Source organism: Saccoglossus kowalevskii, chromosome 19, assembly GCF_978046115.1.
Source record: "Saccoglossus kowalevskii chromosome 19, keSacKowa6.1, whole genome shotgun sequence".
Classification (NCBI taxonomy): domain Eukaryota; kingdom Metazoa; phylum Hemichordata; class Enteropneusta; family Harrimaniidae; genus Saccoglossus; species Saccoglossus kowalevskii.
Window position 1 is genome coordinate 24,318,015 of NC_140659.1, and position 12,384 is coordinate 24,330,398.

Below are 12,384 nucleotides of genomic sequence, written 5' to 3' on the forward strand. Positions count from 1 at the left end.
TCAGTTCCAAATAAAGATTACCAACGCCAAATTAGCAAAATTTAACCGGTAACCAAGACTCAGTCTATCCACGACAAGCAAGCAACATCACAAACGAGGTTGTAGTGTGCAGCTCACGAGTCAGCGACGACCGATTTCAACGAAAGTCATTCCGTCAGTGGAGTACCGCAGTTGCACGGCATGTTTGCCAATGCACAGATCTGTGGAGGAACTTTTAACTTCAACATCAACCGTGTATCGTAGTCGCCCAGTTTAAGATCTGGTTCTGTCGTGGTCCCAACTAAAGGGCGACAGTCGTCGTGTCGCGTCCTGTTCGATATGGGACTCACAGCGACGTATACAACGCGTGTAAAATGCATTGTTTATTTACATGAAATTCGAACACGCGTTGTGCTACGACCACCGCGCTTAAACATCCACGAGTTATTTATTCGTACAATGACTTAAATTAGACGTCTGATTACATTTGTATTTTATTTTCACACGTACAGCGACACGCGTTCTACACTGACAAACGTTGCTAGGTCGCAGCACTGTCTTGGAGCATATTAATGGGCAATTGGGTTCCCCGATCTAAATTTCTATCCCGGTTTGTTGCACGTTCTTTTTTAATATGAAATAATCAAATATGGGACATGTGTATAATAACAGAACCCCACACCCTCCCCGTGGCTTCGCTCGTGAAAGTACGGCAGCAGGATACACTGCATCACTCGTGAAAATAACTTCCATACGCAATGAAAGCCACGGGGAGGGTATCTGTCATAATACTTCATTATCACTGAAAACATTTTTCCCCTGAAATAAATTCCAGTGAATATGCCATTTCCCTCATACTATATTGAGACACAGCGCAGTGAAAATTAGATTCACATGTAATGCTTGAAAACATGTCAGCAAAAATAAATTAAGTGAAATTCTACGTGACTTCATAATAGTTGGAAATGGACACATTACACCCGACCCTACCACTCCATATACAATGTAAACTACACCCCAAAACATCCTTTCACCCACAGTTACTACCGTGTTTCACCAGTGTATTCTATTTGACGTCAGGAGAAATTGAAATAAACAAATTAATTATAATTTCAGCCTCTAGTTTACCACTGATTAAATAAACTACCTCGTCTTTATGTCAACTTGCAGTTATTCGTTGCCTACATCAGTGACTTCAAAATATATGTTTCAATCCCAGGAATTTCACTCGCTGTTAATTGCATGGGAGTGGCAGTCTTTAATGAATTTCTATTGTCATGTCAATTTCTTGCGATTACTCGAACATTAAGCTGTAACCACATACCGCCTAGGTGCTGTAATTAAATCCTGGTGTAAGCACCATATGAACTATGAACAATGCATGTGAAGCCAGCTGTGGGGTATATTCAATCCTATAGATTTCTCATTGTTTGGTAACTATTTGCTGCAAATGCAGCAAAAATCAATATAAAAAATATTACCCACACAGTATTCTACAGGTTACTTGTAGAGAATAGAATTTGTCAAATTTTGTCATAAATGCGTAAAATCTGGAAAAATATATGATTTATATGTAATCGGACAACATTTTGCGATAGTTCAGTGTCTTATAAGTACTCGTAACTGGTTTGGACAAGGTATTTCGTATTTTGAGGTGTGATATTCGGCTGCTAGAAAAATGTGTGCACATTTTGTTTCCTCCCTTGTCTTATATATAGTGCAAGCTGATCGGCCGGAAACAAGTTTTAGTGATTTTCGTGGTTTCGGAGCGTGATGATTAAATTTAATAACATATGCTTGATTCACATTACTAAACTGTTTTAATTCTATAATTTCTATTATTTTGAGCAAGGACAAGGTTCTGTACCGGGACATAGTCGCTCGGTCTCATAGACGTCCATGCATTGAGACGAATAGATTGTCAGGCCCCCGTGGGTATGAACACAACGACAATGGCAAGTCTCGGTAACTTACTTACTCACGATTATTATAACTGGCACGATGATTCCTTTCTTGCAACAATTCAGAGATGCGTGAAGCAATCCAGACACTTTCATTCGACCACAGGATACTGCAGATATTTTATCAACGAGATGTGATCATTCCCCTCAGCGTTGTGTTTTTTTTACTGACACGATCGTGCAGTCGTTTTGACTCGAAAAAGTCTTTGGGCGCATATATTTCGATCACACTGACTCCAAGATGCGTTCAATCCCTCGCCGATACATGTGAAATAGTTCCACAAAGTCTCAGAGTCAGTAGCGTTGAATAACAACTAATGGTAATTATTTGCCGACATCAACTGCATCAGTCGACATGATCAGTCGCCATTTTCTTCACACGCACACACACGAGGCATGCTCTGGAATTTTCCCCTCTTCCCAGTTCTCCTGAAACGCGAGCGCTGATTGGCCAACAAGCGTCAATTCCCAGTTCGCCTAGAAACCGTACACAGTCACCATGACGCAATGTCTAATCATAGACATAACTCCTGATTTCCAAGGGTACGTTATAAAATACATTATGTACAAATAAAATATACAGTAGACACAGGCACAATATTGGACTAGGTATCTGGGAAACAAAGTCAGTATAGCATTAAATTGTCACTAGCTACAAAATTACAAATTGTGACACATACATACTGAGAGGTGTGAAATCCACACTATGGAGTCTCAATAAATTAGTATGCACACGTGTTCCGCTGTTAATAATAAATGACAACAGTGAAATATTGAATGTAGAGGTGATTATATGACGAGATATCACGCAAGCTGCAAGCGCTATGGGAGGTGACCGTTATTAAAAAACTATGCGTGTGCAATACGTGTCGTGTTTCATGTCATGCCATGCCATTATTTCGAACTCGTATAAATACCGAGCAATGTACGCTAGTGTGCATAGCAGCTTGATTGGACACTTGCACACAGATTTGTAGATTGGGAGTCAGCTACCATAGCGAATGGTCCGGAATATATTACGACAAAATGACTCAAAACGTGTCTACTGTGGATATATACAAACACACTAATTATGTTTCATATTAGTTTGCGATATACACACAACACAAAATTAACAATTAGATATATGTGCGCTCACTTGATTTAAAGTTGAGTTAATATTGATGTACAATAACCTTTATCCAAATTACAAAGCTCTCATATGATATTATTGTTGTTGTTGTTATTTGAAAAAAAAAACGCCTTAGTTTATTATTATCGTCAATAATAAAAAGATGTTGGTTTTCTCTAACACTTTGATGGTGTTTCCTTGGCTGGAAGCCAGATATTGGCATTGAGAGTCGACATTCACAAAATTTTTGCTGATCACGGTCATCAAATACAAATGTAGTGTTAGAATATTACACAACCTCTGCACATTGTTAACACGTTTTATACCAGCTGTACTTTTCAACAGCCCATACAGGTTACGGAATTATTTTGTGTATGTGCAGGCTGGTTGTACCGTTCATTGCAAATACTGACCATTTCAGTATAATTGAATGTGATTTTAGGTTGTACAGTTGACCACGTTTGGTGAGAATAAATATGTTGTTAATTTGGTCAGTAGTTTAAATATTAGCATTATGACCCGAACACCCTCATGCAGTCGAAGCGGAAGATGCTGTTAACTGCGGTAACGCCCACCCCTGGGTTTATTCTAACTTTTCGTATTGAAATATTGCTCAGTTGTAAATTGTTTACAAATGGTTGTTATGTAAACATCCGTGGCGCGTACGACTAAAGCGTAGATCTAACTACACTGATCCCTGTAATGTTCTGATGAAAATATACCCGCATTTTAGGCAGTCAGAAATTATTAGTCACCAAGTGATCTGAATGTATAAATAATTGACCATTTGCGTGTAGTAATCACAAGTAATTAGATGTTGAGCACTATACCTCCAAGTTTTAAAACACGTATTTTCTGCGATTGTTGAGGTTGTAATTTGTTGTGGTATTTTACTAATTTTTGGTACCATCTACAAAATGATTATATATAGTTGAGAACAACAATTAACAAACTTTTGATAAAAACATAAAAGCAACATTAGATATGCGTGGTCCCAAATGCTTATAAAATATAATTTTACAAAATGTGTAAGTATTTGCACTGAATTTTGGGCGAGAAAAAATATCTGGCGCTCAAAGGGGTAATCTTTGTTCCTCTGTTATTTGTTGGGTACATAGCAAACCGTCTATAGATGTGCTTACTGAAACCAAGGAATACCATTACATCAGGCATTCATCTCAAACTTCCGCTATAAGTAAAACGAACGACCGGGGTTGCTTACATGTCGAGTAAATGCTTTGAACGTTGCAAACTGTCGATGGATCGATCAAATCTTTCGGTTAAAGTTTCTCCAATTAAATTAGATAATAAAAGAACCCATGCCATATTAATTAAACTATCATTCGACAACATGCCAACGAAACATAAGTATCCTCAACAAACTCAACAGAGGCATGTGTTCGTACTCGTCTGAATCGGTATCAATAATCGAGGCATGCAGCGGTTTTGTGTGATAGACAGTGCAGCAAATCCTACACTAACTTTGAAAAATATGAAGTTTTTTTGTATTAACAAGTGCCTTTAATTACATCACCTATGTCTCTGGATTAAAATTAATACCACGAATTCAACCCCTTTTCAATCATTTAAGTCTCCTGCAACGATCGTCATAATAAGTTCAGAGAAAGCCGTTTTCGCTGGTGTCTCATCACACGCTACCTGGTACGTTTTTAATTTCACACAAAACAAAACTCATACCGTGTGACCTTATGTTAATTTATCCCAATGTCTCAAAATCGTATTTAAAGCCTAGGGATGAGACTGTTCTAGATTCGTTCTATCTCAGGCGTACCATTCGTAATATGCTCCGCCAACAATGTTCCTTGCTTCTGCTATTCGCCCTCGTGGCGCACACAGCGAGTATGGTATATGAACAGCCGGCTCCGATTCTGCCCATTGATGATCCCTGGCCAGATATTGCAGATGAAGACAGTTATGATTTTGGAAAAGCGGTTCGTATGTCAAAACGTCAAGTAGGTTAGTACCATAAAATGAACATATTTAGATTGATATACATTTCACATACATATATATTTAGCGAGTTGTATGATTATATATAGGATATGAACATGCCATATTAACTCTATTTCAACATCATTAATTTGTCACTGTGTATTGAAAGCGCTCTTATACTAGAAATGTACGTGTATGGCTAAAACTCTCAATAAAAGAATTCACACAGGTAGGACTCATGGTTTATTCCACTCTCATAGGGTATGACTACGGAGATGCCCTAAAGGCCTCTGTACAATTTTATGAAGCTCAACTCTCTGGGAATATACCTGAAAACGATCGTGTCTATTGGCGAAAACCGGACAGTGCACAGAGTGATAGCGGCAACTTTGGCGAAGATTTGAGTGGTGGCATGTATGACGGTAAGTACAATTTCTGACACAGATGAAGTGTGTAACAATACGTAGAGGTACACAAGATGTGTATATCAAGATATACCTATAGCCGGGCTTCAGACTTCACAAGAGCTTCAGGCATTGGTGTTCTGATTATTTCATTTCCATAAGCACAAGTGAATTGCCATGTTTTTATATGCTCATAAAAAAATCCATATATATGCAAACAGTTTTTGTCAATTTGCGAGGAGGATAAATAGCATACTTCACGTCTCGGCTCAGGCACACCATCCTGTTATCATGTTGAGTCATCTAACCAATGACAGAGGTAAATAAATATATGATTATATTATATCACTATTTCAACATGTTAAAAACGTCGCTGTGATTGGTCAAATTCATGCATTATGGGTTCGGCGTTCTTATTTATGCCCGAACAATGCATAGGTAATATTTATACTAAACCACCAACATTCGAGAAACGAGTTGAATACAAAATTTAATTTAAAGGAAATGAAATATCAAATTGTTGATGTTACATTATTTTGATTTATATAGACAAGGTAAAAAGTAAAACTCGGATTTCATAATAAAGAAAAGAACGACAGGCGCACTCCCGCAATCCTCACAAAATTGTAGACGCGTTACAATTTCTAGGTGCATGCCTGTACGATTTCGTCGAGCGTACGATTAGATCAAAACTACGTGGGTGTATCAGCTCGGTGCATCTAAACTGGTTTAAGGGCTCTTTCTTAGATTTCACTGTTTTGGACGTTTTTTTTTTTTTTTTTTTTTTCGTTTTTTTTTGTTAATAAGTACATCACAATTATATTGTTATGATGGGCATATAAATAAACCATGCATTGTCTGGCCATGTAACTACTAGATTTTGCGCAGTGGTTGAGTTTGTGCTGTTTTGTCGACTTTTGCAGAGTGCCTGTCAAGCCAAGAGAAACGCCTTCAAACGTGCTCCAATCCATATTATGGTTTAATGTTGGCATAATCTGATCATGGTGGTGGTATAAATGTGTCAGCAATATTCTTTATATAGTTTGTTTGAGTTTTCTCAGTCAGTTGACAAACTTCTGTTAGTTGAAAAGTACGGTGTATCGGTGCGATTCCGACTAACATTGAATGTTCCGTGACGTAGCAGCTATGCTCGTCCGGTTAATACGACATCGTTGTGCTTTCATGAGACATCTCCAAATACACATGGCCGGGCGATGGCATATTCCTTAAAGGGCGGCAGTCGTTGTGCCGCGTCCTGCTCGATATGGGACTCACAGCGACGTATACAACGCGTGTAAAATACATTGTTTATTTACATGAAATTAGAACACGCGCTGTGCGACGACCACCGCGCTTTAAGTATACAATATGAATTGCGCACGGCGTCGGACCAAACTGTGTACTTTTGAAAGTCGAGATGAAATATGCCCCAAATCTATTTAAATGCACAAATAACTGCTAGAGAATTTACCGTCTCGAAAAATTCGGTGGAAGCAAGAGCAAATAAAATCAACCCATCACCATTATATAATAGGTAAACCTAAAATCAAAAGGTGTTTAAGAAATTAAAGAAACGTCAGTATAACATACGTTCTTATCTAGCCGGTGATCACGTCAAGTTTAACCTTCCTATGGCCTGGACTACAACTATGTTGGCATGGGGTTACATCGAATTCGAAGCTGCGTATAATGATACAGGAGAAGCGAACACAATCAGAGAGATTTTGAAATGGAATTGTGACTATTTCATTAAGTGTCACCCCAATCCTGACTTGTATTACCACCAGGTAAGCTATAAAATGTCTATTAAAACACGATAACACAAATACCCGAAACGGAGGCTGTTTAGTTTACGATTACCTGCACTTTGTGAAGTGAATAACGAGACTACACGTTGTTACTGTCACTGTGTGCTAAGATGAACTGTTACAGCAAGTTATTTTTGTTGTGTGATTTGACGTTGTCTTCATTATTATGTTCAGTGTAGACGACGTGGCGCGTTGAGGATGGTATTCAAATCTACAATATAACGTAGACAGCATTACAAACATTAAGCAACAAATTGACGATTTGCTTAAAAGTGTAGGTTAGTTAATAAAGGCTTCTCGTTCGTGTTGTTATTGTAAAACCTAGCAAAACAGGAACGTCCGATTCATTATCTGAAAGTGTTTTCTAGTTTTCATGACAGTAATAATCGGACTCAGTTAATAATGCTTTGGTTTCAGTTGATTGACGGTCCAACAACTCATTTCTAAATTATTAGTATTTTTGCCATTATCCTGGATTATCATTCCTAACACCCACACACTCACATGACGAATTAAACATACTTGCTACATGTTATGTCCACGTCATTACAGGTTGGTGACCCTGGTATTGACCACAGTGTGTGGGACCGACCAGAAAACATTTCGATGTTGCGACCAGCGTATGCGATAGGGGAAGGAGAAACTGGTTCTGATGTTGCAGGTGAAACAGCAGCTGCCTTGGCTGGATGTGCTAAAGTTTTTGCCGACTATGGTAAGAGTGTGCTCTTTCGAACCTAACTATATATGTGTTTGTGTTGCACTAATTAGTGCACCTTGTATCATTGATCCATTGGAATATTTCGTATAATAAATGAAAAGAAATTGTGATACAGGAAAAATAATACAGATAATTTTATCTAATATCGTATGTATTATACTAAGAATTAAGAAGTTGGGGGGTATGCAAAAATGTGATATGCAATGAAAATCACACGCGAATTGAAGAAGTCACGCGAATTGTGAGATGATTACGAAATCGCAAAAGAAACACATATATGTGGGAATCTGTGAAAGAACTGGTTCGTGCTCATATCAAACTTCTTCATAGTGACGTTGCTAATTTTGGTTTTCGGTTCGCTCATTTACGTTTACGCAATCGAACATTATCAAGCACCTACTTTATTAGTTAAAAACTACTTCGATTGGCGCACATAAAAAGGGATCACTTTCAAAAGTTCGCAAGGCGCGTGAGTTTGTTTCTCGTGAGATCTTCGTCGTATATCACTGTACAAATGTATATGGTTTCGAAGATTGCATACGTCTATCCTAGGTATACTTGCTTATATTTAATATGCAAATATGATTGTAATTGGAAATTAATTGTTCGATCAAAGATGAATAATCTTCAATTTGTATATGCACTGTTATTATCCTAAGTGCATTGGAATTCAATACTACACATAACTTTTAGATTCAGTGTCAACGTCATTATTAGAATAAATTAATTATTGAGTGTTCTTTCTTAGACCCAACTTACTCGGCACAGTGCCTGGCAACTGCACAGTCTCTGTACAGTTTTGCTGAAAGCCACCTTGGTACATACCCACAGCAAACATTCTACGTGTGAGTTATTTTATAAACTATATCTATACTATGTATATATCCATTAAATTCAGTAGCTTCTGGGAATGAAGGAACGTTACTAAGTCTTAATAACTGTCCTTCCGTCATCACTACAGGTCGACGAACTACTGGGACGAGATGGCATGGGCCGCTATTTGGATATATTGGGCATCTGGTAACGTCTGGTACCAAGCGGAGGCAGAAACGTTGTTCGCTACGAAGTCACTCAGTGTCAAGTCATATGCAGCTGGCTGGAACGACAAGAGGGAACCGCTCAAGGTTATTACTCTATTTAGCAATATAATAGTTTTGTAAGTTTCTGGTGCGCGCGTCATATCCTGTCATATGAAGAAAAGTGAAATCGAGCATGTGATAAGTCAGGGTGTTATAAAATAAAATAACTGATAGGATGATTATCTTAATTATTATAACACGTGACGACTAGCTACACATGGGAACAAGCAAAATGGCGTATTCGATAATCTACTCGGGTAAAACTTTCAACATCACATTAATGTCAATTTACGTCGATTACTCGTTCATGTTAACGTGTTAATTTTGATAATGATAGTGAAAATAATAATAATATTGTACTTAAAAACTTCTACAACTTTCTAGCTGCTGTTGTCGGTACTTTCCACCAATGACGAGCTTTCAAAGTCCTACCGAGGTTATTTTAAGACCTACATTAATGGTTGGCTGCCCGAGGCCAGTGTACCATATACACCTCTTGGTCTTGTTTGTCGGGATCAGTGGGGTTCTCTTCGATGGGCAGGTACGTATGTTGTCACACTGTATGGTTTAAAAATCAGTTTTAAACGTAGTCCACGCGGATCGCCGCGACTATATTCTGTTGGTAATCTGGCAGTCAATCTCCAGAATGGTACTTTGTTTAAATACTTCAAATTGTCCCTAGTGAATAAACAATTTAGGTTTAATCCCCTTCTATTGTCATCATGTGATGGTTCTAGTTTTGTATCTAATACAATCTTGCAAGTTAGATTTCATGGCTTTCATTCTTGGATTTTGTTAAAGGGCGGCAGTCAAAAGTTGTGGTGAATCAATGCGCGCAGTCAGTAAATGCGAGTGTTGGTGTGTTCAAGATGAGCAGTAAATACCGACTCTTTAAAAGTTTGTTGGCGCGCTCCAATTTTCTGCGCGACGACCGCCACCATTCAATATTCTTTCCGGAATAGCGCCCTCAAACATTACAACTCTGTCTGCAATTCACTCCAAACGTTTAGCATTTTGGCCGGCACTGTGCACAATACCATGCTTATTCCACGTTATATCACAAGTTAATTGATGAAAATAAAGTTTGTGTACAACATTTCAGCTAACACTGCTGCACTAGCGATTCTAGGCGCCCATTATGACGTCCGAGCTGCCGCCTATACAACTTTCGCCTTAACGCAACTCGACTATATTCTTGGATCCAGTGGACATAGTTATGTGGTAGGTGTTGGAGAGAACCCACCAGTAGAGCCTCACCACAGAGCCAGGTAACTCTGTTATATCACATTTATCTTATTTGCATATTTATTAAATAATAATTATCTCTACTGTTTCTATTGCGACTGAATACATAAACAGTCCTGCAGTTAATCATAGCTTTTGAGCAAATGTGTTTACAGTTCCTGTCCGAATATCACCGAAGAATGCACCAACACAAACAGCTTCAACTACGAAGGTCCGAATCATCACGTACTGCGTGGAGCTATGGTAGGTGGTCCAGATTGTAACGATGTGTGGTTCGACAACCGCGCAGATTATGTCAGGAACGAGGTGGCATGTGACTACAACGCTGGTTTTCAGACTCTTGTAGCAGGTAAACCTACTCAATGACGCTATAACGTACTCTGTATGGCAGTTTAGCACGTATCATTGAGTTAGTGCTAAACTGGATTCTGAAAAAAACAAAAAAACAATATTTATGTCCTATATGCGCGCTGCTGCGTACACACCGCGTTGTCCATAACGTGTTGCAATTAACCCTATCCACTTCCGTCTAGTATCTGAAAGGGTATATATTTTGGTGTTAAAAAATACATTCTGACAATCAAAATTATCATTGTGAAAGTTTTCACTACATCTCAGGTGGATTCATTTTTGCACTCTCGCCACTTTTAAATCTTGTATATTTTTCATTTTAGGTGTGCACAGTATGGTACTGGGAGGGATTATAGTATAAAAACGACAATCTACGACAGTCGCGTTCAAATGTGTTCCGATATTCATATCATGGTTTTAGTGTTAAATTCTGAATTACTTCATATTCATTCATGTAGCAATAGATTGAATAAAATATAGTTATCTCATTATGTGCATTTACATCAATACTTGCTTTCGATAGTCGTGAAAATTATGTTTCCGTTCGTTAAGAATTGACCAACGAAGAATGAGAGACTTATTGAGTGAGTATGAACCTAAGTAACACGATCGAATCCCACTGTTTAACCGAAAAACACAAACAAAATAAGAAGAAAAAGAAAAACTTGGTCAAATCTTTACGAGACAGATAAGCCGATTGCTAAAAAGAAGACGAAATGCGCCTCACATAACAACAATTCATAAACGGATAATATAGGTATATATTTGCTTACCAGTTAAATAATTGTATTCGTCGGTTTAATTTGACAGCATAAGCCACAGACAGACAATACCGCTGTGGACTGGGCTGAGCCATGATCGTAGTTTTGGCTTTTTTTAATTGGCCATTTTGTTTCCTGTCAATTCATGACAAACTGACTTTTAAATACGCACTGTGTGTGAAATATGTTGTTAGTACCCTGGTAGAATCATGGGAACTTGTTATTGGGATAGAATATTATTTTACAAGGATCTGTGACTGGTCATGTTGTGTGATTTTGACTTTATCTTTCATAGATGAACTTGGTACAAGCATATACCTTATAAAGGTCTAGGGTACAAGACGTATTTAGAGAATAAACTGGCCCGGAGGGAATAATGAGCTTAAATGTATATAGATCTCACAAAACAGACGGTTATTTTTTCAGCGTCGATAGTCTCCGTTATTACTCTAGCTTTTTTAGAACAAAGTTTACAACTCTCGATGAAACCGTGGTTTAAACTTATCGGTGTCACACTCAAAAGCAGACTACGTACACTATTGACGTTATGCTGTCGTTAGTTATGGTTGAACAAACAAAGAATACAAAATAGAAGAGCATATATATTATCCATTTTATAGTCTGTGCCATTGTGATCATAACAACACCGTCAAACGAAACTTATAAAACGCGTGTAAAAATGTACACGTACCCAGACACCACAACCAATCATATTTGTCACTTATAACATCACATGCCGAGTAAAAATCTACAAGTCGTCTATTGCGTTATGGGTACTTCGAAATACCCTCTATTAGCGACAATATTCCTTAAAAATAATTAAGTTTTCGCACAGCTCCTTGGCACGGGCTAAGAAGTCAAACACCCGTGCTAAGAATGCGTGTATGGACGCTTACTATGGGCTAAGGTACGTTAAGTACGGGTTAAGTCTAGTCCGGTATTAAGACCCAGTCGGGATCTATAGCAGGGGCTAATGTAGTGTGCGCGAACTAAGCGCCCAAACATTATTGTATC

At 38.2% G+C, this 12,384-nt stretch overlaps 1 protein-coding gene across 1 annotated transcript; it reads left to right on the forward strand.

The window, feature by feature from the left end:
• Positions 1–4,825: 4,825 nt before the first annotated feature.
• On the forward strand, positions 4,826–11,097 carry LOC102808624 (uncharacterized). The gene is made up of 10 exons (XM_006812350.2): positions 4,826–5,028; positions 5,265–5,426; positions 7,011–7,195; positions 7,769–7,928; positions 8,683–8,779; positions 8,896–9,058; positions 9,398–9,554; positions 10,116–10,281; positions 10,414–10,607; positions 10,933–11,097. The coding sequence occupies exons 1-10, from the start codon at positions 4,854–4,856 to the stop codon at positions 10,968–10,970; spliced, it is 1,497 nt and encodes a 498-aa protein (XP_006812413.1). The 5' UTR covers positions 4,826–4,853; the 3' UTR covers positions 10,971–11,097.
• Positions 11,098–12,384: the final 1,287 nt, after the last annotated feature.

Excerpts from the sequence above, each read along its gene's own strand:
- LOC102808624 (XM_006812350.2), top strand. The coding sequence starts at position 4,854 with ATGCTCCGCCAACAATGTTCCTTGCTTCTGCTATTCGCCCTCGTGGCG. Across the intron at positions 7,929-8,682 it reads TAAAGTTTTTGCCGACTATG|ACCCAACTTACTCGGCACAG; the intron begins GTAAGAGTGTGC and ends GTTCTTTCTTAG. Across the intron at positions 9,059-9,397 it reads ACAAGAGGGAACCGCTCAAG|CTGCTGTTGTCGGTACTTTC; the intron begins GTTATTACTCTA and ends ACAACTTTCTAG.